This window comes from Larus michahellis, chromosome 9 (genome assembly GCF_964199755.1).
Source record: "Larus michahellis chromosome 9, bLarMic1.1, whole genome shotgun sequence".
Taxonomy (NCBI): Eukaryota; Metazoa; Chordata; class Aves; order Charadriiformes; family Laridae; genus Larus; species Larus michahellis.
In genome coordinates this window covers 35,616,096-35,643,376 of record NC_133904.1, presented here as the reverse complement: position 1 = coordinate 35,643,376, position 27,281 = coordinate 35,616,096, and the positions used below count along the sequence as shown (strand labels likewise).

The following is a 27,281-nucleotide window of genomic DNA, read 5'->3' as shown; positions in this document are numbered from 1 at the left end:
TTTTGCTATTCAAAGTCAGTACACTTAGGGCTGATGCAATTCATTCGAATTTTGCAAACTATTAAAAAGTAATCATGGATATATTCACTGCAAATATGATATTACTGATCTGTTCAAGCAGTTTCTAAAACAAAACTATATAAACTATAGGTGCTGTGGATTGGTTGTTTTTAAACTACTGAACCATTCTCTGCTGCAAGTGTAAGTGCATGAAATCTGAACAGCAGTTGGCTGATTTATAACTTCTTAATCAGTAAATTTGTTTCCTTCATAACTTGTTTTTGTTTGTTTAAAAACAGCTGTTATAATAGGTCCTGATGGACAGCCCTTAACAGTTTACCCTTGTCATATTTGTGGGAAAAAATTTAAATCCAGAGGATTCTTGAAAAGGCATATGAAGAATCATCCAGATCATATGATTAAGAAGAAATACCAGTGTACAGACTGTGACTTTACAACTAACAAAAAAGTAAGTTTCCACAATCATCTGGAAAGCCATAAACTTATAAATAAAGTTGATAAAACCCATGAGTTTACAGAATATACAAGAAGATACAGAGAAGCAAGCCCGTTGAGTTCTAATAAACTAATACTGAGGGACAAGGAGCCTAAGCTACACAAGTGCAAATATTGTGACTATGAAACTGCAGAGCAGGGACTACTCAATAGACATCTGCTTGCAGTTCACAGTAAGAACTTCCCTCACGTGTGTGTGGAGTGTGGGAAAGGATTCCGTCATCCATCAGAGCTGAAAAAGCATATGAGGACCCACACTGGGGAAAAGCCATACCAGTGTCAGCACTGTGTCTTCAGGTGCGCTGATCAGTCCAATCTGAAAACTCACATCAAAACCAAACACGGGACTGATTTGCCATTTAAATGTGAGCACTGTCCCCAGGCGTTCGCAGATGAAAAAGAACTGCAGCAGCACACAGAATTATTTCAAGGGCATAAGACTCATCAGTGTCCACATTGTGACCATAAGAGCACCAATTCAAGTGACCTGAAGCGACACATTATTTCAGTTCACACAAAGGATTTTCCCCACAAATGCGAGGTATGTGAAAAAGGCTTCCATCGTCCATCTGAGCTCAAAAAGCATAGTGAAACCCATAAAGGTAAAAAGATACATCAGTGTAGACACTGTGACTTTAAAACATCAGATCCTTTTGTACTTAGTGGGCATATCCTCTCAGTTCACACCAAGGACCTGCCTTTTAAATGCAAAAGATGTAAAAGAGGATTTAGGCAGCAAAATGAACTTAAGAAGCACATGAAGACCCACAGTGGAAGAAAAGTTTATCAGTGCCAGTATTGTGACTATAGCACTACAGATGCGTCAGGCTTTAAACGACATGTAATATCAATACACACAAAAGACTATCCACATAGGTGTGAGTATTGCAAAAAGGGATTCCGTAGACCATCTGAAAAAAATCAGCATATAATGAGGCACCACAAAGAGGCCATAATGTAATATATGACCTCAAGAAGGAAGCAATTTAGAAACTGTGATATGCTAATTGGGGAAAAAAAAAAATCTCATGAACTGTTTCTCCTGGTTTCAAAGCTTGATATTAAATCATAACTTTACATTCTTTGTATTAAAAGTCTTAAAAGTATTAGGGTTGACAGGGGATCTCATAGCCCTATGATTGTTGCTTATCAGAACCTAAAGAGCACTATAGAATGCAGAAGGATGGATGAATGTCTTAAATTTGCAGAAAGATGAATGAATGTCTTCAATTTAATAATATTACACATTGTTAAGGTATAGAAGACAAACCGAAGATGATTGTGTTATCCATTTTGTCAGTAACAGCATTTGTCTCCAATATGAAAACGGTTCAGATGTATGGTGGGGTTATTTACAAATTGTTTGCAAAGGCAACGGAGTCTAACTTCTTGTGTGGTTTTGCAAGGAGAGTATTAGTCAGTCACTTGATCGTCATGTTTTTAAATCGTGCCTGGAAATTAAATTCCAGAACTGGTCAAATTTGGGGGGTTGACCCTTTTTTCTTTTTTTAAAAACATTTCATTGGGAAACTTTTTTGTTTCCTTTATTAGTTTAGGTCCAACAAGTAATTTTTTTAACGGTTTTCAAAGCTGCTAACCTACTTCATTGCAGGATATGATGTTTAAAATATAGCATTATGTTATGATCTCAAAGGTGGTGTTCTGGTGCTAGGGTTAAAGATGTGTATGTATATAATTTCCCTTTTTTATCTGAAACTACAGTTGAATGTTGTTCAGTATGGCACATATAACAAAATTAACTTTGAATTTGACCTTTTCTTTTTAAAGGATAAAATGGATGCAGCTTGGTAGTGTTGTGACTCAACACTGATATTTTTTTTTTCACCTACTTTAAAATCTTCTCTAAAAAGACTATTAAAAACAAAGTTGAAAAATGTAAGGGTTTTTTAATTAAAATTCAGAGTACTTAGAAGTTCATTAGGGCAGTGTTCTTAACAGGTAGGACTATTATTGTCCTGCCTCCTAATATGAAATTTTCAATATAGACATAAAATTGCACCTTTTAATCAATTCTTTAAAAAAATCTATACCATACTATAAACATGCATTTTCAATCTGTAAGAAAGTATATATGCAGTATTTAACCAGAAAAAATATGCTGCCACTAGAGTTTGGAGGTGGATCTTCAGTTTACAGTGTATACATTTAAAATATGCATCCCTTTAAACAATGCTTTGTGTTAGCATGCTGCAAATCAAATGGCGCTTAATATAACAAGCTGGTCTAGGGCTATTTAATGAAAAACCTGTTCATAAATGTTATGCATATAATGTGTATTTTTTACTTTTTTAGTTGCTTCATGTTTGCACACAGCTGTTCACATGATAAATTGTAACTTCATGCTATATTGTGGCTTTGTGTTTCAGATAATGTTCATATTTTGTTTTTGCACCAGATGAGAATCAGTTCCTTGAGAATAAATTTTTTTTATATTTCTAAACTTCAGAAAGTTAAATTTGGGAAATCTCTTAGAAAAATACGTGTTTTATGTGGCTGTAAAAAATGATGTACACGCTGTAAAATAAGATTGTCACTGTTATGTGGGATTATTATTTCTAAATGTGTTACTCATCGTAACGGGCATACAATAAAACGCATCTCTTGCACTCCATATTTTTTGGAGTTTGCTTTTCATTTGTGGTGCTTAGGAAAGCCTCATTCTGTGTAAACTTGCCTAATATTTTTAATGTGATTCACTAATGAATAATGCATTAACATTTCAAGGAAGCAGGTTACTTGAGGTATATTTATCAGGTTGTTGTGGGGAGAGTATTGGAGTTTTATTTGACTAACCCTTTAAAGTTACAGGTGATGTACTCGTACTTGCTTCTAAAGTAATTATGAAATGTGATACTGACATTCCCTTGAAATTTTTTCCTTTAAGTAAAGAGAACATAAAACTACTCATATTTTGGGAAAAGCCAGGTAGGTTTTTTTCTTTTTATCTGTGTAATAATTACAGCTTGCAAAAATGAAATACTAAAAATATTGCTTTCTTAATTTTCCTCTCTTTTAGAATACTTGAATTATGACATCAGTAATAGATTAAAAAATTAAGAGTGTGATTTTAAATGAACTCTTCATCAAGGATTTCCAGCAGGCTTTTAGCCAGTGAACTTGTAGGTTGTGTACTAAAAACCAGAAATGATGCAGACATGAACTTATTTATCTGGATTTTGTTTGTAGTACTTTTTTTTTCTATGTCCAGCAATCGAAGGAGGAGGCCGTAGCATTCAAAAAGTCTTAAGAGATTAAAGTTTTGGTTTGTTATGTTTTGTTGACAATTGTAATGCTTTATTCCTGAACATGATATTGAATACATAGACTGAAGGAGTTTCTTCATAGCAGACTGAAGATGATCATTCTGACTGTGACAAAGCACACATCCATGCCGCCTCATTTGTCCCCCTTACAGATGGACCAAATTATCAGGTACTTGAGTATTTTAAACATTTTCTTTAGCCAACTTTGTAAAAAGACTTAATCCCACATTGTTTAAGAGTCCGTCACAGTTCATGGGGTACAGAGCACAATGTGGGGGCTAGAAATGACAGAAATTAAATTTCTGGAGAGCCAATATTGTAGAGAGTGGTATGAAATCTGAACATGATGCTTTTAAGCATTGCATTCACGTCATGTTGTGATACCTTTTATTATTCATACTTGATATTTACTGGTGACCTGTATTAACGTTTACATTTTACAATGTATGTTAGAGGAGAACAGTAGTGTTTCTTCCAAGGAGTGCAGTGAAAGGCTTTGACCTTTACACATCTGATAGTTTAAAATTACTTTTGCGGATTAATTCTTTCTGTGATGAACAGTTGTTTAGTGTAAGATTGTTGTTTGGTTTGGTTGTTTGGGTCAGTTGTTTAGTTCAGAGTCAGTGACCTTTTGGAACATTAAAATCTGTGAGGAACATGGGTTTTGAGATGTGAGGGAGAGATTAGAGGTTGCAAATACTAAAAATTAAGTTGGTTATTATCAACTACGCTACAAGTACGGGCAAGTGTGTAGGACTTGAAGCAGGTGCAGACTAGTACAATCTGTGTGTGAGCCCTGCTTTTGGTGATGGCTGCGTGGAGAAACAGTTGTTAAATTTGGCAGGATGGTTGCAGGCAGCCTTGTCCAATGTGAGGTCTCAAGATGAGTTACCACTTTCCTTTAGTTGGCTTATTGCATTAGCATTTTGAACATTTCTTTGTACTAATTGTTTGTCTCTTCTTCTCTCCATAGCGTATGGACAGTGAAACCTCGCTAAGGAGGAGGACACTGGAAACAAAGCCTATCAAAGAGAGGAAAAGCCCTGAGACTTAACCCACAGTGTTACAGTTAATGGATTGCTGCCTGTATGTTGTTAAATTTCAAACAGTTTAAAATAATAAGTTTGTCCGACTTTTTTCTTGGGTGGTGGTTTTAAAATTCAGTAGCTTATGATACTGCTGGAGAGTGTGTACTTCTCCTTGGCCCTTTGCTGGTTCTATCCGGTGCTCTTCAGATGTTGATGACTTGAGGCTGAACTTGTTTGAAATTCCCACCAGTGCTTCTGCTTCCAGAATTGACATCTTTCTGTATAGCTGCGGATGTTGAAGCTTCTTGTAACTGTCCAAGCTGGATGGTGAATAGGTGAAGGAGGGGCTTGAAGCTGTTAGGAGGGCCCTGGTGTTTTGTTTTTGTTTTTTTTTAAAAAGAAGTAATTCTGTGATACGGATGGAAGGGGGAAGGAATCAACAAGAAAAGGCCTGTGCGGTGTGTTGCAGGTGTGACACTGGGGCTGTGGAGGGAAGGGTGTAGAAGTTGGGGTTAAGGAAGGGAAAACAAAGGTATGTCCCTGCTAAATGCAGAGAACCCCGAGAGGAAGTGGTACTATATTGAATGCTCTTACTTTGTGTGTGGTGTTTGAGTAATTTAGGATCTTATAACATATATATCTTGTGTATGTATTCATCCAACACAAGATAAGACTCAGGCAGAACCTTTTTTTTTCCTTCAGCTGTGTTTCCCCGGTAACTGAAATGCTGTGTTAAAGCAAGCAGTTGGTTGGTATTCTTGACGTAAGATTTTACTAGGAAGTGGCATTTTAAATTTTCTGAAATATAAGAATAAAATTTCACCTGAGCAGTTTGAGGCACAGTTCCTAGATACTTTTCAGTGCACTTTCCCAGTAAATACTTAAGAGAATTGATGATGGCTGTTTTATTGTTACTGTGGAGGTGTCATGATTTTAAAAACGCACTATGTCAAATTGCAGTAAAACTCTTGTATCTCAGTACTTCCACAGACCCTTGCTCTGTATAGTCTGTACTTCTGCCCTGCCTGGCTCCCTCCGAGCTGGCAGCAAGCTGCCTCCCGTTACCCAAACTGATGAAGCCTTTAGGATGAGATGAAATGCTCTACAGGCAGGTCCTGCTTATTCCTTTTCAAAGCCGATGAGTTCCTAAGCGGTGGTAGGAAGCAAGTGAAGGAGAGACACTACCACCACCTGTAAGCCTTGCAAGTCTTCTGACTTAAATGTTGAATGATAAAAGTTGGTGGTATCGTATTTTATTACTTGTCCTGAAGTCTCTGAATGGTGTCTTCCATCGTTGTTGTGAAGTTGCATGATCTCTGTTCTTTTAAAGGTACCCTTTAGTACATCTGATCATTTTTCATGCATACATACTTTCCTTAGTGAAGTTTATGTATGTCTTGTCTTTTGCCACATTTTCAGTAAGGGCTTTGAAGCTGTTTTGTTGAAAACAGTCTTTGCTTGTCACATTGTTCCAAATCTGTCCCTACAGCAACACTAATGGGTGAATTACCTTTCCCAGCATTCGTGATAGGATGCCACCCCACACTACCAGCAGTAGGAAAGCTGACGTGCGCTGTAAAGCTGTTCACTGCCTGGAGCACAACACTGAGATAATTGAGCTGTTCTTGACTGTGTCTGGGTTTCTCCTCTACCTGCTTCTGCTGTGCCATATGTGATGTACAAACACATCTCGGTTGCTTGAACAAGCAGCAAGTTTCACAAACATGCGGAAGGGTGGCTCTGAAATGTGGAGATTTGCTTACTGTAGTTTTTTATTTGAATGACAGACTAAGAAATCCCTAAAAATGAGGAACAGTTAAAAATGATTCATGTCTTGATCATCATCTGTGGTTTTTTTCTTCAGGTTTCAAATGTTGACAATTAATGAAGGTAATGAAATTGAGAGAGAGAAAATACAGAAGAACACCAGCAGAGAACTCTCAAGGTAAAGGTAAGTCTCAGTGGACTCCTGAGACAGAATGCTGGAGGTATCAGGAACTTGGGAAGCAGGGCTGTATTTGGCTTCTGTGTTACAGCGGAGGCAGGTGAAGTGTTCCGTGTTGCATACTGAGTTGCATGGAAAAGTCAGTAATAGAAACCAGAAGACAATTTTCTCCTACTCTTCAGTGTAAGCACAGGAAACTCAGCATGCTATCAAATCTGGTTAGATAGTGAAACTTTATTTAATAAAACTATTGATAAGACATTCTTAAGAGGGCAGTTAAGTAAATTGTTCTGAATGTATGAAGTAAGTAAGTGCTCTCTTTGATTTTTCTAATCTGTTCCTGAAAAAATGTAGAAGTCTCAGTGGACCTACCTGAAATTGAGGTGAAAAATTCTCTATAAAGTTTGTAATCAGGGTGATAACGAGGATTTACACAGATGAATAAATGAGGAAAATGTGTTTCTGTAAACTCCAGCAGAAATGATATTAGGTAAATCAGTTTCAGTTCAACAGAAAAGAGGCAATACACGAGGCTACAGCAAATGAAATGTACTTTTTAAATAAAAAATACTAAATTTGCTCCTTAAATAAATTTCATTTGAAATCAAAACCAGCCCCAGATGGCCATTATGCTTCATCTCCTAGTCTAATCCTGATTCAGCTTTCTGACAACTATCTGTTGCTTTGTGTTATCTGTGAGGAAAATGTGTGGTTATGACAGTCAGCTCTGTAGCATTTGCAGTGTATGGAAGGCTTAAAATACTTTAACAGAGAAACCTTAGAGAAGCTGAGCTGTGCTACACAATACAGTATTGATGGCTGTCTTTCCTAATTAGCAAACTGGGCTTTTAAGTAGTATGTATGTTACCCATCTCTTCAGGTATGGGGAACAATCACAGTGTTTTCAAATGTATCATAATGCCAGCTGTATATGCAAAACAGATCATTTGCCTAATCCTGGCTTTTGTTGTAAAGTAGAACACCAAGCCCAACAGCTCTGACTATTCAGAGCCTGCGTGTTTCTGTCCTTTAAGGGCATTTACTGCTTGCGTTGTGCTATTGCACGGTCTTAAGTCATGCAGAGTTAAAGAAACACTGGTGTTACTGGAGCGAATGGTTAGTAAATACACCGTACAACCCTTGCAATGGCTGAAACGAGTGCATGCTATTTCCATTAATAACTCGTGTTTCTGCTCTTTGTAGCTTCTTCTGAGCTGCCTGTGTAACGCTTCCACTTAGTCAAGCCCAGCTGAGATCATGGCGAAGACCACGGTAAGTCAGCAAATTAGTTTGTGTCCTTCAGTCGGGATAACAGCACCGTTGAGCACAGGTAACGGTGTGATGGCATTAAACAAATGTGGTGGACATCCTCTTTCATTGCGTTCTATCACTTAGGTTACCAAAGGGAAAAGTCATTAGATGACTAAACTATTTATTGGGATAGGATACACTTTGGGACTATTTTGCCTCATTAGTATGTTAACTTTTTTGCATATATGTATCTTATATTTAACTGCTCTACAGAAGTGACAAGGTTATTTTAGAATCTAATAATTACTGATTTCAGAGGGGCAAGGCACTCCTCCTTCAAATGAGGATATTTAATTTTTAATTAATTAAAACCTCTTTCTGTAGAGCTACGCTAAAGTGATTGTTTTTTAATGGTGCAGACTCTCTTACTTGGCTTCTGAAACTGCAGGCTTGTCTTAGGGCGGACATACTCGAGCAGCGCAGTGAGTAGGTTTGACGCTGGGCTCTTTTTCCATTACGAAGCGCATTAGGTCATCTTTGACACCCCAGCACTAACCGAGTGGAGGACTGGTGGTGGCAGCAGCAAGAAAAGGGACCTAACACTGTTCCTTTACTTGTAAAGATTCATTTAAAGGGCCAAGTTGCCTGAAAAAAGGCAGCATCACATCACATAAACAACCCCCTCCAGCCCACCACATAGACAGCAGGTGTTTCCAGTACAGATAGAAATGATTCAGAAAGTTACATTAGGTTTATTTCATACGTACAGAGAGCCTACATTCTTTCACCATTAAACATTCTCTGATATATATTATTTGTGAATAGAAATATATGTCTGCAGAAATAAAGCAAAGCAAGAACCCCCTAATAAAGAGCTGGCGCCTTTTGATTGCATAGTTTAAAATGTCCCCTGTGCTTCTCTGCATGTGTTGCTTAAGCAACTACTTAATTATTAATTAATTTTATTAGGTTATTAATTGCATCATTAATTAATTATTAATACCTAATCATTTTGAGAGAACTTACGTGGTCCTGCGAGGAGCAACAATTGCAAACGGAAGGTGGTGTGATAATGAAACTCAGTCTATGAGCTATTTTCATACTAAGTTTATCTATTATAAAAATATACCAAGTTCTTAAAATTTTCAAGCACAGCAAATACTTATGGCTGGTTTGGATAAAGGTTCAGCTGGAAATACACCAACTCTGAGGTCAATAACATGCTTCAAAATTAGCATGCACCCCATCATTTCACTAGGTAAGTCTGGTATTTGCTAATTCAGTAGCTGAGTGTGAGGAATTGTATATCTGGAGTAATTCTCCTTTGTGTTTTAGCTTCCCATACATAGGCAGAGGGAAGGTAAGCATTTTGAAGTGAGGTATTTTTAAAATTCCCCATAAAGGTTGTTTCTGGGGTTTGCTCACCTTCACTGGGCAGTAGTAGATAAAAGAGCAATCTGCAGATCTGCACTGAAACCAGCCAATCTTTATGTGTCGGACTTAAATTTGTAACATTCTCACTTCTCAGCATGAGTAGAAAGAACTGAAGAATATGGCAAATAATAGTGCAAAAAGGAAAAGGTTTCAGATTTCTTTCTTTTGTCTTTTAGTTGCTTCAGGACTGGCTGAAGAACAGACGTTAGTCATGTCAAGAAAAACTGAAGTCCACGAAAGCCTGGCATAGCGTGCTCTTCTGAGAGAAGTAAGTGCATGAAAAAGTATGTTTGTCCACAGCTGTTAGTGGCAGATTATGGACACAGGTAAGAGAGTTCTTTATGGGGAGGATGAGACGGTGTTTTCCATCATCTTCGTGCTTCCATGTCCTTCATGTGTTCCCCAGCCTTTCTCACTATCAGACCGAACCTTTTCCAGATGCAAAATAGCAGAAAGTAAAGCAATTTTAGTCATCGTGAACTCCTTTGAGCAGCTCTGATAGCTTAGGGATTTCTTTCATTCCTGAAAGAAACAGGCAGCTTGTTAGAAGAAAATACACAAACTTATTTCTGTATAGAAAACAAAACTACCTGGTATATAAAGCAAGCCTCATTTAATTTTATATTTATTTCTCTAAGAGCCTGACTTTTAAAGTGTTCCAAGCGGACAGTGAGCCTTTCCTCCTTAACCGGCGCTCAGCACGTCAGTGCTCACAGCAGCTGGTACTGGCAAGGTCAAAGTCCTATCGTTAAGCTGTGAGGGTTTTGTTCAGCAAGGGGAGATGTCAGAACTGGCGTCATTCCCTGTCACCAGTGAACGCGAAACCCAGGACAAGAGCTTTTTCGTACTGAGGAAAACAACCAAGAACGGGAACTTATACCTAAATAGTAGGTGTTAAAAAATTTATATCCTACAAGTTTTCTCTAATGTTAACTAATAATCAACATTACAAAGAACATTTAAGTACATTCATTTGAGTATCGTGAAGGACTGAGCTTGAGAAATAATCACTGCTTGAAAGACAGTATCACGTACAGGCTACTTACTTGCTTCAGTACAACCTCACGCTATTCAGATACCTGTCAGCATTGCTATTCGGTAATGAATGCACATAAAAAGATTGGGCTGACAGTACATGAACACAGAAGTACTTGTGAAGCTTGGAGTAAAGGTGAAATTGGCACTTCTCAAACTTACCAAGTTTATCTTGCAGCAAGGTAATTTTGTTTCAACTGAAACTTGCACTAGTGGTTGATAGAGAGCTTGGGAAACTTAAAATACAGTTCTCATTTAATGATACTGATCTCTTCAAATGCAGAGTACACTCATCCATTTTTTATAACGGAAAGTATGACTAACTTTTCGAGTAAGCTAGGAGGGAGGGGGTTTTGGCTTTTTGTAATTTATTAATGTTTAATTCCTGGACATTTCACCAGGTTGCAATGCACATGGATGAGTTTTGGAGATCAGCAATAAAACACTGCAGTTTGCCAGTGACCTCTACCTTTTATTTTCTTAATCCTACTCTAGGTAACAACGCCTTTTAGAACATGCCAGATGTTTTACCCTCCTCTACTCGGGCTGCTCATGTAATTGTCTTTTTCTTGGTCATGTCCCCCACAAAGCTGCTCTCTCAAGGCTCGTTTATTTGTGCTGCTGTGCCATACTCCGTCTGCAGCCAGCATCATCGGATTCCAGTGTTCAGAACACGGGGTTGTGAACTGGCCGCATTGATCTTTCTCAAGCCTTTACCTTGGTGTTCAGACTTGGCCACGTTACCTTGTGCCCTGCAACATGAATAGCTTCTGCAGTCCTAGTTTGTATTTTCACTTTGAATCACTCCTTAAAAAGTCTCCGCTGTTCTGCCTTTCCTTGGTTAGTCACTGCCCTGTCTCGATGTACGTTTCAGTAACAGTCTGGAGTCGTTAACGCTGGTGACTCAGGATCGCTGCCCACCCAAAACACTCCTTCACCTGGGAGCACAACACAGAAGTCCCCACCAACTAACGCCCCAGCACCGTGATGCCTGGGAGAGACTGCCTTGTGCAGGAGGGCAGAGGCTGGTGTTTGAGCAATGCCGCTTCTTTTGTTAAAGGTAATTATGTGTTATTTTATTCATACTCCACCCAACAATTACTGCCCTCTTGCAATAGACAGTACAGTTCCTTCACTTTCATCATTCACTTTGCTTTTGGCAGCCAAATTAAATTAACACTATGGCTTTTTCTCTCAGGTGTCAGTTTTGGCTCCTACTTTCTTTGAAGTTAAATTGAATACTTAGGAAGTTCAGAGACCGAATAGTTGATCTCTGGGTAAACTTACATGTTTCCATATCTCTCCAGTCCTCTCAATGACAATAGTTTGTGATTTATTGACAGGTGATGTAACCTTGTAGTCATCAGACAGGAGACCCAGAATAGGATACTGATTCCTGTACCTGTATTAAAAAGAGTTACAACCTGTAAACTGAAATATGTGTACCCGCATCCAGAGCGGTAACTCTGATCTTGCCTCACAGTCCTGCCAGTCATTAATGCCCAAAGATTTTCACGAGTAACTGAAAGCTAATGCAGTCATTTAAATGTCACTTCAAGACGCTGCCCACCCCTCCCATTGCTATTGCGATGCTCAGTATTGAATCCTCCCCGGACAGGAAAGCCAATCTCGACTTTTTCCCCTTTAAGGGGAACAGGCAGTACTAAGACATTTTCAGGAGGCAAGAACTTGCTTAATAGAGGCTATATACAATGGAGAAGCCAAAGGATATATTTTTAAGAAAGACGAATAACTAACTACATTACTTCTTGGTGATGATAGCTGTTACACCGGGGGACTGACTGCCTGATAATTTCTCATGCTTCAATCTGAAGAGGTCCTGAAAAAATCAAAAGTAAACATTCAAATCAAGTAACGTTTTCTGAAGTGTTAGTTCACTAAAGTCACCACAAAATATTTGCAGAAATTCCCCGCAAAGAGCAGTCCAAAAAAGCCTGTCCTTCCAAAAGACTGTCAGAGGAAAAGCATTTGGTTAAAAAACATCCTAACCCTGATTGCTGAACCAGGAGAGTACAAGGGACTTCCCGGGAAGTTTCCACCCTCACAGGAAGTGGAGGCTTAAATATAAAAATTCTTAGAAATAAGTTGTATTATTTTACCTCTTGCTGTTGTTTAATAAAAGCCTCTTTCTCCTCCAACATTGACGTCAGTTCGTGCAACCTTATTTGCAAGTCACTGTTACTTCCTTCTCTCCTTGATATATCTTGCTGGAATTGGGATAACTGAGACTAAAACAGAGGTTAAGGAGTAGTTAGGTGTTTGCTGCTCCCTGCAGGTGACCTCTCGGTATCTATCTAGGACTCCAGATTTATTTTTTTCATTAAAATCATAAACAGCAAAACCCAATGATTTTCAAATAAGAACGTTTTGCGGCACAGTAAATTCAGTAAGTGCTAATTGGACTGAATTCTGACCACTAACAATTTAATAGTTTTATAACACAATAAAGCTAATACAACACTGAACAAGTTGATTTGCCTTCCAGGTTGGTAAAATACTACTACAGTGATTTAAATGAGAGGTGTTTCCTGCATGCATTTTTGACTGGGATTTATTTTTGTTTTCTGTTGGGTATCTTTTGGCTAGTTTCTTACTTTATCAGGACACACAAAATCTCCCTTTAGGGAAGACTGCTAATCTGATTAATACCTAATTTCTACATCTAAGGAATTGTACTTCTTTTAAAAAATCAGTTTTATGTTATACCGTAAGGGTTTCTGAGCCATCATTAGGGTCTCTGTATAAAGTAATTGCAGGACCGAAAGATATCTAAAAAGCACATATGGTAGATCTTTCCTGTTCCTTAAACAAAGCAGCTGTTTACCTGCAGCTGTACAAGGGGAGGGATGCACCGTGCCAAGTTAACCAACTTACCCTCAGACTGCGGATCTCACGATCTTTATCTTCTCTCAAGTTATTGATCATCTCTACATAACGGCTGGAGAGCTCATCTGTGGTGGTCTGTAGTGTTGGATTAGAGCAGGTCTACAAAAAATGAAATACTTTTTTATTTTACAAAGAGAGTTTTCATCCTTAACTTTCATACGTTAATGCATCTGTATCAAGGGAGCCTGTTACCTGTAGTCTGAGGCTCTGGATCTCTTGCTCCAAGGCTCGCTTGCAGTACTCTGCTTCCTTCAGCTGACACTCCTTCTCCCCGTCGCTGAGCCGCAGGGAGAGGAGCTGTTCTTCCAGAGAGCGGCACTTTGCGGTGCTCTCTCTCAGCCCTTGCTGGAAAGCACAGAAGCGGAATGAATGCGCAGTGTTCCTTCAGGAAGTCACAGGGTCACTCACATACGCAAACATAAACCAAGCAGCAACTACCTAGAACGCTCCCAAGTCAGCATACTGGCGAGTTTTTCGCTGACTGTAATTGCACTGAAAATACGTTTTTAGATTTACCTGCTGCTGACGATTATTCTCTCTCAGAGAAGTCAACATAGTTTCGTATTCTTTTACTTGAGAATCTTTAAAAGCCAAATCCTTCTTAAGACAGACATTCTCAGTTTCTAGCTTCTGTAAGAGAAAAGTGTTTACAGTCAATAGCTGCAATTTTTCAGTAAACTTTTCCCACATTCAAAGTAAGTGCAACATACTGAGTAATTAGTAAGTGATGTTTTAGAACTGAGCAAATACTCAGTTTTCTTGAAACTTCTGGGTTTTTAACTACCTAGCACACAGTTGCCCGTGACTACAGTATCTGTGGGTTTGTGTTGTGCGGTGAGCACTGGGATCCTGGACACTGCTCTCTCTTTCACTCTGTCCCAGAAAGAATTATTTGCAGTTATTAAAAAGAAACTAAGAAAAACCCCAAAACTAAGACCACTTCACTGCACAGACTCCTTGTTCTGTGTTAAAGATGATGGTTAAAACTCCCTCTTCCCTCCTAAAACTTTGCATTTCACAGGATGCTGCTGTGAAGTTTCCAGCGGTGCTGCGCACTTGGGCTGGTGTGGGACGCATTCTTGCTTTCCTAACAGCAATTCTCTACTCTCCATCTCAGCAGCCTGTAGAGCTCCGGCTTCCCAGCTGGGCCGCCTGTGCCTGGGAGAACCACCGCAGTTGTTGACGCCACCAGCTGCCAACAGCTTTCCTGTGCAGCGGGAAATACAGCTTTGTCGGAACCGAGGCCTCATTCCTGGACCAGCAGTAGCCAACAGGCACGTGGTGCATACGCCTTGTCCGCGTTAAGACTAAAACTACAGTTCATCTACACTTCTGTAGATACGTATGCACTGTATACAGCAATGCAGGGCTTTCCATCTAATTTCACTCAGCAGAGTCTTTTCTTCCTTTGAAAGTATTTGATTTTTCAGGCTTCAACACATTGAACACTTGAAAACCACCGCTAGAAAGAAATCTAACCTCATCCACATACGAGTCTTTCACGTCCATTAATAAACCAGCCATTTCCATTAAAGGAACTAAAGCCTGGACTTCACAATTTAAATTTCCTCATAACGGATTTCCTGCTGACAGGTGAAAACAAATGGATGAGGCCACGGCTTACCCCCAAGTCATCCTGCAAATGGCAAAGCTCTTCACGTAAATTTTTGAAAGTGGAAAGCACGAGTCTCAGAGATTTGTCTGATGTCACTCTCATCTAGGAGGGGGAAAAAAAGAAAATGTATACTTCTGATTAATTAGTGTGCTTTGTTTACAATACGCTTGACAATGGGTAGAACAGAAAACTGCTGTGCAACTGAAAAGAACTTTACTCTTACAACTACTACATTCTTTGAAGTACCCACAGTGTCTGCAAAGAAACACATTTTCGTGCACTTTGTTATGCAAATGGCATAGCTTTTTAATTACTGCCTTGTAACACACAGTAACATTTTTAAAATGGAAGGAACAAGAGAGTAAAGAACTGCATTTGTACTTTTTTTGAGCGCTCAGAGCTTTGTGACTTAGGCTGATTTTAAAAAATAACGATCCTACCTGAGATGCCACAGAGGAGTGAGTCACCACCTCTGAGATCTGTCAAAGCACACTTTCAGCCCAAGGGCAAGAGAATTTAATTAAAATTAAAATAAAGCGCCATACAACCCACTCCTCCCTTTAAAGGAAGAAGATCCCAAAGATTAAAGGAGTTGACTGGATGAAAACGAAAGGCAGTGCTGCACAACAGCCCAACGCTGCGCTTGGCTTGCGTTCGGTGCGTGTTAACAGCTGTGTATCAATTCAGGTGTAAAACACTAATTGTTGCATCCCAGGATACATTTCTAATACTTAAAAGAAGAAAAACAGATTTTGAAAGAACACACAAAATAATTCCTCAAGTTTTGACTCATCTGGAAGGGCTGAATATCTATGCAGAAGATGTATTTTTTTACTGTCTGGACCAAAATGAAACCCTCCTGTCTGTTTCTCTTCCTCTGATACTTTCCCTTACAAGTTACTGGTTAAAATGAAAATGTGTTGATGATGCACGCTGAAGAAAGCTACCAGGATCTCCATCAATATGGTGATTAGCCCTTGTCGTATTTTTTATCCCCACTGGTGCGATCCTGTGACTGAGGCTTCAAAAATAACATTTCTAATGTAACTCATCCATTTGTTAATTAAAGTAGAATTTAAGTTTTGACTTATAGTTTTGTTGGTTTTATTGCAAAATACACTCTAGGAGTAGATTAAAAGAAGGAATTAAGTCAAAATAGTTGAACTTAGACTGAAAGTGTAAGTAAATCCCCACTCAGCAACTACTTAGTGCTAGACTTTGCTAAATTCCATAAGTGTCTTGTACTTCTACAGTGAAGTTCTCCGGGCTCTTAGACTTGAGCTTCTGGGGACACCCAGCACAGGCTTTATCCGAGCAGTTTGACAGCTGGCTCAGAGTCCTTCTCCGATATAAAAACACACCGCACGTAACTCTCTCCGAGAGGGGGCTGGAGTCTTGAGAGCACACTGGATGTACGCTGACAAAATCTGGTTCCCCAGAAGATGTTTTAGCTGCATTTTTTTTCAGCATAGGTGTGAGAATGTAAAAGCAGCCGGCCTTTAAGAAAACAGGAAATAGGTGTTTCAGCTCCTTCCCACAGAGGTGAGCTGAGCCAGCTTCCTGGGACAGCGTTCTAACGTCAGGTCGTGAAGTAGTTTGATGTTGGTGTCTGTCTCCATTGTAAAAGAATCAGAATAATTCAGGTTGGAAGGGACTTGGGAGGTCACCTTGTCCAGTTCTCCTGCTTGAAGCAGGCTCAGCTGTGAAGTCAGACCAAGTTGCTCATTCACAACATTATTCAAATGTATTTTTTTACCAGGAAGCGACTGTAAGCTGCAGGTCCCGGGTGGGATCACCGTACCCCTACCTCAGGGAGACCAGACCTGGACACACCTGCTGAGCACCGCGGGTTGGTTTGGGTCCTGTTCTAACACACCTACATGTCGAACGGTTCTGGAGTTGACAGTGGGATTCATGCTACAGCACCGGTTTTAATGTTCTGTCAAAGGCAGGGGCCAGTTCCAGTCGGCTGTCTTCCAGGCAATTCATACAGAGGTCAAGTGTTTTTTCTAAAAAACACACTGCGGAGTATTGCAGTGCTGAGAAGCAACAAAATGAACCACCATTATCGGAACCGTGCATTCCTGTCTGCCTCACAGCCAGGCCACCTGGCTGGGGATTGAGAAGGCAAGTTGGGATGGTTGGGTAGCTAAAGAAAAGATCAGAAGATCAAAAGCCATATATAAATGGAACCAAAACAGAAATGGTTTATGTTTTGTTACTGAATATCGTAAGCGTGCCTCAGAACTCAGTGCTATGTTAGAGGTTTTTAACCAGAGGTTTTTAACCGACTACATAGAACACTTAGAACTTAGGTCTGGCCTTGTACAAGGCGAGACCTAAGTTCTAAGCGTTCAACGTAGTTGGTAATTGATAGCCAACGCAGCATTCAGGGAAGCAGCTACTATTTGCCTTTAGCTTTTAAAGTAAAGCATTAATATACAATACAAACAAAAGGATGAAAGATCCGCGCTCTCCTGTAATTGGTCAAAAGCCCAGATGTTTTCCAGTGAAACCAGTAAAGCTCAGTTTAAAATACACAAGTAGTCTATGGAACCAGCTGCCAAAACATGTCACTTGGAGCCACCTGTATGATTCAATACCTCTTACACTAGGAAAAACGGAATAAGCAGAATATAGAGTGAAGTATGTTGCGTACAAAATCCCCGGTAGTGTGAGCCGGCTTCCACTGTTTCCAGTTAACTACAGGCTCCCCCACAGCCCTCCACCCCACTCATACCTGGAGGAGATAACGAATCTGCTGCTTTGTTGTCTCAGACAGTCCTTTGGGAATCAAATCTTCAATTTCTTCAGTCTAAGCAAAGAAGGGAGGAAAGGGGAGACATCTTGATTAAGAATTTTGCCTGGTAGATCGTGTGTTTTTTTCATTAATTACGTGGGTCTACTATGAAAAACACGTTTAGTACAAGGCAAATAAGCAATGAAAATAGATCAAAGCGTATGCAGAAAAATTCCAAAGTCTTATATATGTGTTGCATATAAAAACTGAGATGAAGTGATACATGAGGCACACATTCAAATCATTGAGTTTAACATTTATTTTAAAAGCGGTATTCAAAGCAATCCTCAAGAAAATAACAGCTGACGCTAAACTCCCAGCAGTTTATGATATGAGCAAATCTCATGTTTCTAAACAAAGACCAGCCTGTCAATGAACTAAAGATGACAAGTGTGTCACCGGAGATCCTGCCCGTGATTAAGTGGCACTGCTTCGTGTAACTGAATCCTAGGGAAAGATTTCTGCCATATCCACAATGCCTTTAGGAACACCAGCGGTGCTGATGGTTCTGTCATGGCCTGATTCACACAAGTGGGCTTTCTGTGGCCGTAGGAAGTCTGTTCTGTCAGCTGACAGACACTCCGTTCCTCTCTGTCAGGGGCAGGATTCTTCACTTCTTGCAGCGCATGTTGCTGAACAGCAGCTTTGTTGGCAAGAGCGTGAAAGATCCTTTGCAAAAAACGCCTAGCGACAATACACGTAGTTGTGTAAGTTGTTTTGCAATGAAACCAGTATTGGCCCAACAGGAAAGACTTTCAAAATTTGACTCTCATACTGGAATAATGCAAATTACTGAAGTTTCCTTTCAGTATTATCACACTTGCAAATACATGCCTAGCAGTAGGTTTCAGGCTCCGAATGAACCAGCAGGAATCATTAACTGACAAACACCAACATCCTTCATTTAAACTGGCTTGGCCTAATTTGTTTGAAGATCCAACACTATTGTTAACGCTACATGGCACAGAAACGGCTTGTTAAGAGCACGCCCAATGCTTACCTGGCACGTAAATTCAACATCATGGTTCCTGTAAAACAGACAAAATCCAAGGGACCAATTAACAGAAAGCTTCTTGAGACCTTTACGAATTCATACCCACATTGACAACTACAAAAAGATCATCTTCAAAATACAGAGCAAGGAAGGTTCTTCATGAGATGAAGAGCTGTTACCTTCCTTTTAAGGTGCCAGGCAACACGCGTTGTTAAACATGCCTCCGTGCAGAAGTATCTGAGGAGACTGGCGTATTCTAACAGCAGCACAGTTAACACGGGCTAACTATCTCCGCTTCTCTGGGCAGTTATCCCGGTTATGTTCGGTTAACCCAGTTACATTCTTAATTGGCTGGGTGATGGTTTACCCAGAACTATGCTGCAATACATTGACATGCAATAAACATGAAGTGTTTACGTAGCAGCGTCAGGTTCTTTGTGATGCTTAAATTCCACTTTTCCTGTGCTATGGGACCACTTTTCTTATTTCAGTGAACTTGGAAAGCACCAAAGGAGATGGGGAACGAGGCGGGAGAATGAAGCCACAGTGATGGGGAGGGAAAGGCGAGAACATTGTGAATACTCAGGGCTGCTGGGATTCTGCATTTCTTTTCCAAAGACAGTCTGCAGGGCTCTGCAGAATACATGCTTAACATTAATTTGCAAGTAGATACTGAGCTTTATGCCTTATGGTGGCCATCTTTTAATCCATGACATAACATAACTGTAACAGAACAAAGGAAATGACAATTTGGACATTTGGGTTGTTTCTTCAGGACATAATAATAGAATTGCATCATTAAATATATGTCAGAGCACGCTGGAAGTATAACTTGTTTGCTCTGTAAGCAAACAGGTGTGGGATACCTAATTCTTACTGCATATTAGTCTAAACAATTTGAAAAAGCATCAAATTCAATAAATTTACTTGTCTTACAGCATTTTTATGTCCTCAGTTACTCAGCAAATTAGATCAATGTGTAAAATACACAGTTGCTTCTAGTCAGGAAAAGAAAAACAAACCAATTTGCAAACAACAGTGTCCTCTCAAGTGTGCAGCGCCAGGGTTTCTGGAACATCGAAATGACAGAGCAGATAACATGCCAATACCTTCCGCCTATCTTTTCCACGTGCTGTAGTAAACAGCTGTACAAGTCATTGGTCTTGCGGTTCAGTTCAGCAAGAAGCTCACCGAAGTAGCGGCAGTCCAGTTGGTCGTTATTTTCCTGTGAGCAGTTCACCTAGCACAAGACACGCAAGATGATCATAATTGAGTTCCCTTCTTTGGAATGAAAGCTGAACATGAAAATGCTACAAGTAAAATGGGTCTGGTTTTGTTGCTCTTACTAATTTGCAATTTGTGAACACTGTTTTCCTTAGTATTGAGTCTTCCATGTCTTCTGATTTTCAGTAAACTATACAGAAATAAATTACTTCCTTTACAACAATGAGAAATACACTACATATTCTCTTCTACAGCAACATCATCATCATTATTCTAATATGGAAAGTGTTGAGAATTAGGAGATCTTTAATTAATATACATGTTTCCAGAGCTGCAGTGAATAGCACGCCTGCGGGCAGCATCCAGACAAAACCAGCCGGGTACAGGATTCCCCACTGCAGAAACGGTATTTGTATTGCCACAGTTCAAATGTTTACCCGTGTGAACAATAAACTCCGTGTATCTAAGTTGGTTTATGGGAGTATCTGGCTATGGAAGATTCCGCGTAGCTCTAACGCTGAGGTCACCAAGTATGTTTGTCTTGCCACCTGTATATTGAATGGACGCACAGGAAGGGCTGCTGCGCTCCCTCCCGCAGCTGCAGTAATAGCGCAGACGTACAGCAACCCTCCTGCAGCCCTGAGAAACTCCAGAACTCGCAGCCTGCTGTAAAACGAAGGGTGAAGCTAGTTTTGCGCTTCCAGTGAACCTATGTCAAATACTTCTACAGCAAATTCAAATATATTTGAAATCCTTATTGATGAGTTTAGATAGAAAGCAATCCTGAATTGATATATGTCCAGTTCCTACAGTAATGTATCTTTTCTCCAAAACTAGAGGCATAGGCGTTACATTACTCAATCTTTGTTGTACAGAGACTGACAGATGAAACCTGACTCGGTCAATGGGTAGCACTCCCAGATAAAGAAAAAAAACCAAAGAAGCCAGCAAACCTTAATGCATTTAAAGGACAACAGAATGGCGGATCAGTCAGTACAATTAAGCACAGGTCTACACCAACAAGAAATAGGATACAACACCAAAAACAGCTTTCCCCTCCACTCCCCCTTAGCAGCACATGACAAAGCCTTGGATAGTTCTAGACAATGTCTGCAATTACAGCATCCAAAGAAGTTACCTGCAACAGACACACAAACTGCTGTTTACTTACGCTGGGCATGTGGTGCTTAATAACTGTACTACGAGTTTGAACAAAAACTTCTGCAATTGGGGATTCGCAATTATGTATTTGTAGTTTTGTACTCCGCATGTAAAACAAAAATACACTGTGAATAGTAAAACATTCAGCGAACGATTCTTACCGGCTCACAGGCTTGAACCGTTACCCTCCGCACTGTATTTCCTCGGCAGTCATCGCTGACAGAGACTGGGATGATTTCACAGGGGCTGCTGGTCTGTGTCTGCTGGCACTGGTGGGTGACTTGGGACTGCTCAGAGTGCTGGCAGGGCTGGACAACGTGGCACTGATCGGCCTGCGGGGGAATCTGACAGTGGTGGGAAAATTGGTACTGCTTCTCCTACAAACAAGAATGGGGTTTTTTTTAAGGTGCTGAACACATCTTAATGAGATGGAAGCTTAATATGAATATATAAATGCATGAAACATGGTTTTCACTGAAAGACTGCTGACAGTTTCAGGTATTTTAATAATCCTAATAAAAATGCTTTTTTTCCTAATTGAACGTGAGTTTGCCTCACACTTTCATACTTCGAGGTTGCAATTCACCAGCTCCTCAAATTTTAGTGGCTGCAAATGAAAAGTACTGAAGACACACCTTTCCTGAGTTGTACGTTAAGGTGTTACTCTTAACATTCTCAGGCAAGGGGGACGTGCATATCCTGATTCAGTAAGTATTTTAGAGATAAAAAAAGAGCTCCAGTTGAACTGAGTTTTCGTTATTTCAGTTAGAAAAAAAATCAGTACAAGAAATGGCTCAAGACATTTCCTCTACCAGTGCTTTGAGCAATTCCAGATTCAGAGTGTAGAATATACAAGGGACACCTGTCTTGGTTTTATAATCAAGAAATGTGCTATTTACAAAACCATCCACAGAAACAATAAACTAGTTTACGTTCCTATCAAAACGCTGAAAGTTACTGATTTCAGCAAACTTACTTGTTTCTCTAGATCGTGGCTGTTACAAGTTTACTTCAAAAAAATACTTATTTTGTATCTACATAGAATTATTTAAATGCATATTCTAGGCTTCAGGTAATTTTGACTTAAAATTCACAATGCAGTTACATTTAAAAGGCTGAACCAACATCTAATTCTGCGAACGCAGAGTCTACGTTACAGCCCTGTTAGACGCTTGCGCAAGAGCGAGCAGAGAGGCCCCAATACCGACCTTCAATGTATCCAAGGAGGTTTTACATCGGGTTTTTAATGGGCTGAACGCCCATTAGCAGTCCTAGCACTCCGGGTGCACTCTTCCAACGCATTTTACCTGAAAAATCTAGTTCATGTGGTCCAAGACCACAGTGCAGTGTAAAAACTAAAGAGGGATCTGTAGTAGGAGACTGGGAAATGTTCTTCAAAACTACACTCCTGATTTGACATAAATCTAGATATATCCTGGGTAACAAAACACAGAAGTAGAAATATGGTTTCCAGGACTAAACTCCACACTTCATTATTCTGTGGGAAGAAAGAAGCTCTTACTCATCATGACCTCAAATTTTTTCCTTTTCCACTTTAGGGTATGGATATCACACCTAATTTACCTATCTAAAATCCAGAATGGAATGAAAACTGAAGTTAAAACAAACAGACAAAAACCCAAACAGATAAGATCAATCCCTCTGAATAGCCTTCATTTCAAAATTCTTCCTGTTCAAAATAACTACTTCAGAGCAAGAAAGAAGGAAATAATATTTTTGCTATTGACAAAACACCAATTCTAAGATGAAATTTCAGACAGCTTTACCGAATATATTTTTTCAAGAATAAGTAAAAAAAAAAAAAAAAAAAAAAAAAGAAAAATGAAAGCTAAAATTTGTCTTTTCAATTAATTTTGTGTAAAAATTTGTATTGGTTATTCTGTTGTGCAGCTACTGCAAGAAACTAATTCTCAGTCAGTATTCATATAAAGACTGACAGTGCTAGAGAAACAACAGCTGTTTTCATTATTAGTCTGTAATCATAAATTCTTAGTAAAAATATACCAAACCTTCCAGATTCTGCTCTCCTTACATACGTAAATTGTTTCATTTACTTTGAGAATGTGTCCTGTAATTCAACAAGAAACGAGGCAATTCTCACATTGACAGTAGTTCCCAACAAAAAAAAACCAACAACCCAGGAACGTTGTTTTTCTACTACCATCTCAATTTTGTTCTGTAATAGATAACTTAACCGACTTACTTGGAGGGGATTTAATAGCTCATATTTTCTTATTGTCTTTTCATAGATGACATTATTTCCAGGACAGAAATTCCCCCCTCTAAGAAATGGGGATAGCGGCTCCTGTAAAACATTTTAATAAAAACATTCATAAATGTTGTCAAATTCAGAAGTAGGGCAATTTTTGACTAAAAAATTATAAGGGATTTTTGTAATTTGAAGACATGTATGTTTCGAGATAGTTCTTTAAGATATGTACATTTGAATGTATGTCCATTTGGAAACAAAGTGACTGTGCTTCCATATAGACAACATTTGAAATAAACGTAGTAGAAACAGTTAGAAGTTAATCCCCACTAGCGATACTATTCAGGCATATTAATAGAGACTTCACTGCTGAGAGGTGGGAATTCTGGCTGGCAATTCTGTAGTATTTTCAATTCCTAGTAATTTTTCTCATAACCAGAGGTAGGGGGCACATAATTTAAAAATATTTAGCATTCCCTGAAGGAGGCAGCTGCACACTTTACCAAATCCGGATAATTAAAGTAGGAAGAGTTGCACAAGCACTCCAGCACTAAAGAGTTTTCCTACCTGATCAGGATTCTCGATAATAATCCTTCGAATAGTGCCCTGCAGGGAAGAAAATAAGTAAAGATTCAGTGATTGCTTCACTTTACTCTCTCAAGCTTACGTGGATTCCCAAAGTAACCTGAACATGGTCATCAGCTATAAACACATTGAGATCCACTGTCCGAAATCACCTAGAAATGGTTTAAAGCCAGGGCCTTCCCAGCCCAAATGAATGAAACATCCCACAGACAGTGTGGCAGGACGCAACCTGTCCCTCTCAGTTTTAAGAGTCTGTTTTTTCTCAGTCACCTCTTTGCAGGTCTGAGGGAATTAGTCCTTATTTTCTGTGCGCGCCAACAGAACAGGATATAGATCAAAGCTGACACACTGGACCAGATCTTAAAGGATCACATTCCACAGACACTTATGGTCTTTCACGTTACATATCAAGGCCAGCTAGTGTAAACAGATGCATGTCTTAAACATTTTTTGTTTCACCGAGGGAAGAAAATGTGTATTTTCCTTAGACACTGAAATGAAAGGGGCAGAGGAACTGCCAGCAAACCACATCGGGTCACTATCCAATGCACCAAGCAGTGGCAATTGTTTCAAAAAGTGGTCACAAAACTTCATGACTGACACCTATGAAAAAAGATGCCCACACAGAACATTTGCACATTCTTGAATGAAAAACGAAATACGCCTTTTAAAATTACAGAAATCCAAAAATAGCAGCAGTTTTGTTAATTTTCAAACAGATTCTTTCACTTTTTTCCCCAGCACCATCTATAAGCAATTGCAGGCACTGCCTTACGTTTTGTGGACACCACGAGTTGTAACAAATCGTGCACTTTGCTTGAAGTCTCCCTGTCTGCTTCTTTATCCAAGTGAGCAAAATTCCCACTGAATCTAATCTAAGAACTGGGCAATTTGTTAGTTTACAGCACACTATCTATTCTTCCTCACAGTACAAATTTGCAATTTTCATAACAAATCACTTCTTCCCTTAGCCCGTGGGCAGAGCTTGGGAAGTTTACATTGCTGCACTTCAGTCCCAGAGACATTCTCAACCAGGTAAGAGCAGCTCTGAAGTAGGTCAGATTTCCAGCTGTGAACTGTTGCATAAGTTTAGGAAGCCTGAAGCTGTTTTCCAAATCTCCTGAGAGTGAATCATAACAGCACCAGGAAAGAGAAATCAAAGCAGAAAAGAAACTGTTTTACCAGCAATCATTGTAATTAAGAAATGTCAAAATTATAAGTGCTCCAGAAAACTTAGAAAGCTGCTTACTCCTCCCACACACGGTGTACCTGAGGTAGGTCTGTCAAGGAAGGGAACCCACCAACGCCAACAGAACTCTCTGTATTGGGACATAACACCAAAAAGAGACAATATGGAGGTCTAGAACATACAGCCCCATTCCTACATCCCTCTGACGCCTACAGAATTTGAACAAAAAAGTAAAATACTTAAAAAAATGAATGTCCAGTGGTATTTCCTTCCCACCAGTTTGTCAGCAGGCATAGTCCTCATTCCCAGTTCCTCCTCTGACCCAGGCAAGGCAGCTCTGAGCTCCGTGCCGAGCCTCGCACCACCGGCTCTGTCTGTCCTGGAGCGCGCCAGTGCTACCGCAGCACGAGTACCACGGGAGCGCAGTACTTGTTCAGAGGTGACTACCATTGTACGGCACATGGAAACAAGATAAGTGCTGTGCATGAAATTAAAAGACACATTTTCAATTTACTGAAAAGTTGGACAAACCTGCCTGAACTAAATCACGCTGACACAGGGCTTTGGAATACGTAACTCACACTGTCTAGTTTGGAGACCATAATGTGTAAAACTATTTTATCTAGTTACCCATGTGTTCTCGGAGGAATACATTCAGAACTGAGCAGACCAGACCATTTTAAGTCAAAATATACTATTATACTATTCAAAAGGATGGCCTAATCATGTGTGGAATATTATACAGAACCTAAGAATGTTTTGCTTGGGTAAAATTATGCTTATTTTTAAGATACCCAAACTCTTTCATTTCCAAAGAGCTTTGATGCAGATACATTTCCCTCCCTCCCTTATGAACACGGATTTGCCTGCCCTCCCTCCCTCCCGTACCAGCCAAGCAGGCTGGACTCGCACAGGCTGGGAGGGAGCCGAGAAGCCAGAAACCCTGTGACTGCATTTCTGGTTGCCCATCATTTCCAAGGGGCACAGCTCAGGCTACTCTCTGTCATCTCCTGGAACGCTTTGGAGATGCGGCATTTTGTAACTGGGAGAAGGAAGGGGAGGGTGGGATTTTAACGGGGAGAGTTCAGTGCTGTTGGGGATTGCAGTGGCACAACTGGGTTTGGGATTTGTAACGGCCTGACCAGTTGTTCTGGGTCTATGTTTATAAGGATAATTTCAAAAGGGATATGCTAACACTTTCATAATGATTTTGAAATAGGATTTTTAAGTTTTAAAATAACCATTTGGTAAATTTATCCAGTTATCATGTCCAAATTTTATGCAAAAACAATCAGTACACTAACTTTTATTTCAGCAAGTTTCCCTTAGCTTCAGACAAACCAGCGATTAAGGTGAGAATTTCATCTATGTCAAAACCTTTTATCCATAACATATTCTCATTAATTACAAGCAATTCAGTCATCTAATCAGAATTTATGAGTTACCTTTGGCAGCTGAAATACGGAAATGGCAGGCTATGTTTGAGAGCCGTTTCAAACAATACAGACAAATCTTACAAGCTGGTTAATATTATACCATTTTCACAACGGGAGGTGAGAGCCTTTAGCACTTCACAGAACCCAGCCCAACCACGAAAAGATCTTGCTCACAAAATTTCTCACATGGATAAACTCCTACAAAGGCTTTCAGGATTTTGCTCTCTGCACTGACAGCAGACGTCTTGTGTGTGCGCTATTTCACATATTTTTTCATGACCACAGTGAAAGGGTTCATACGTGTACACCATACTGGAAGAGAATTTATTCTAAACAACATTCTTCCTTTAGATCAAGCAGATGAGAGCAAAATCTGCCATGAATTACTCCAGATGAAGCTTGCCACAGCTGGGAGTAGCATTTGGCTTCTACATCAAGAATAAAACAAAGTTAGATTGAAAAAGTAAAGAAAACTGAATCCTGAACTACAAAAAAAATACAATGACGTGTCCTATATGCACACACCAGTTTCAAATTTTCCCTCCCTTTGGTTTATTAAAAATGTACATAAACATAACAGAACACATAATCACGTAACTAAATAATAGGATAGCGTATCAGCAGCGATGTAGACATTTGTTGTCATT

The 27,281-nt window shown here is 39.6% G+C and overlaps 2 protein-coding genes across 23 annotated transcripts in view; one reads left to right on the top strand and one right to left on the bottom strand.

Moving 5' to 3' along the window:
• ZNF711 (zinc finger protein 711) overlaps positions 1 to 16,107 on the top strand; it is a 38,976-nt gene extending 22,869 nt beyond the window's left edge. For 7 of the 18 annotated variants that reach the window (XM_074601628.1, XM_074601623.1, XM_074601627.1 and 4 more), the window contains one exon: positions 300 to 3,148. In XM_074601628.1, coding sequence (XP_074457729.1) covers positions 300 to 1,477 — 1,178 coding nt within the window. In that variant the 3' untranslated portion in view covers positions 1,478 to 3,148. The other 11 variants (XR_012589155.1, XR_012589154.1, XR_012589150.1 and 8 more) reach the window with 11 other exon arrangements.
• POF1B (POF1B actin binding protein) overlaps positions 8,059 to 27,281 on the bottom strand; it is a 47,022-nt gene continuing 27,799 nt past the window's right edge. For 4 of the 5 annotated variants that reach the window (XM_074601630.1, XM_074601631.1, XM_074601632.1 and 1 more), the window contains 14 exons: positions 23,992 to 24,030; positions 23,419 to 23,520; positions 21,356 to 21,571; positions 19,919 to 20,049; positions 18,816 to 18,843; positions 17,756 to 17,830; positions 15,025 to 15,117; positions 13,917 to 14,030; positions 13,593 to 13,745; positions 13,389 to 13,499; positions 12,614 to 12,742; positions 12,260 to 12,333; positions 11,781 to 11,895; positions 8,059 to 9,980 (listed from right to left, as the gene is read on the bottom strand). In XM_074601630.1, the coding sequence (XP_074457731.1) occupies positions 9,975 to 9,980; positions 11,781 to 11,895; positions 12,260 to 12,333; positions 12,614 to 12,742; positions 13,389 to 13,499; positions 13,593 to 13,745; positions 13,917 to 14,030; positions 15,025 to 15,117; positions 17,756 to 17,830; positions 18,816 to 18,843; positions 19,919 to 20,049; positions 21,356 to 21,571; positions 23,419 to 23,520; positions 23,992 to 24,030 (1,386 nt within the window). In that variant the 3' untranslated portion in view covers positions 8,059 to 9,974. The remainder of the gene's footprint in view (positions 9,981 to 11,780; positions 11,896 to 12,259; positions 12,334 to 12,613; positions 12,743 to 13,388; positions 13,500 to 13,592; positions 13,746 to 13,916; positions 14,031 to 15,024; positions 15,118 to 17,755; positions 17,831 to 18,815; positions 18,844 to 19,918; positions 20,050 to 21,355; positions 21,572 to 23,418; positions 23,521 to 23,991; positions 24,031 to 27,281) is intronic. The other variant, XM_074601634.1, reaches the window with a different exon arrangement.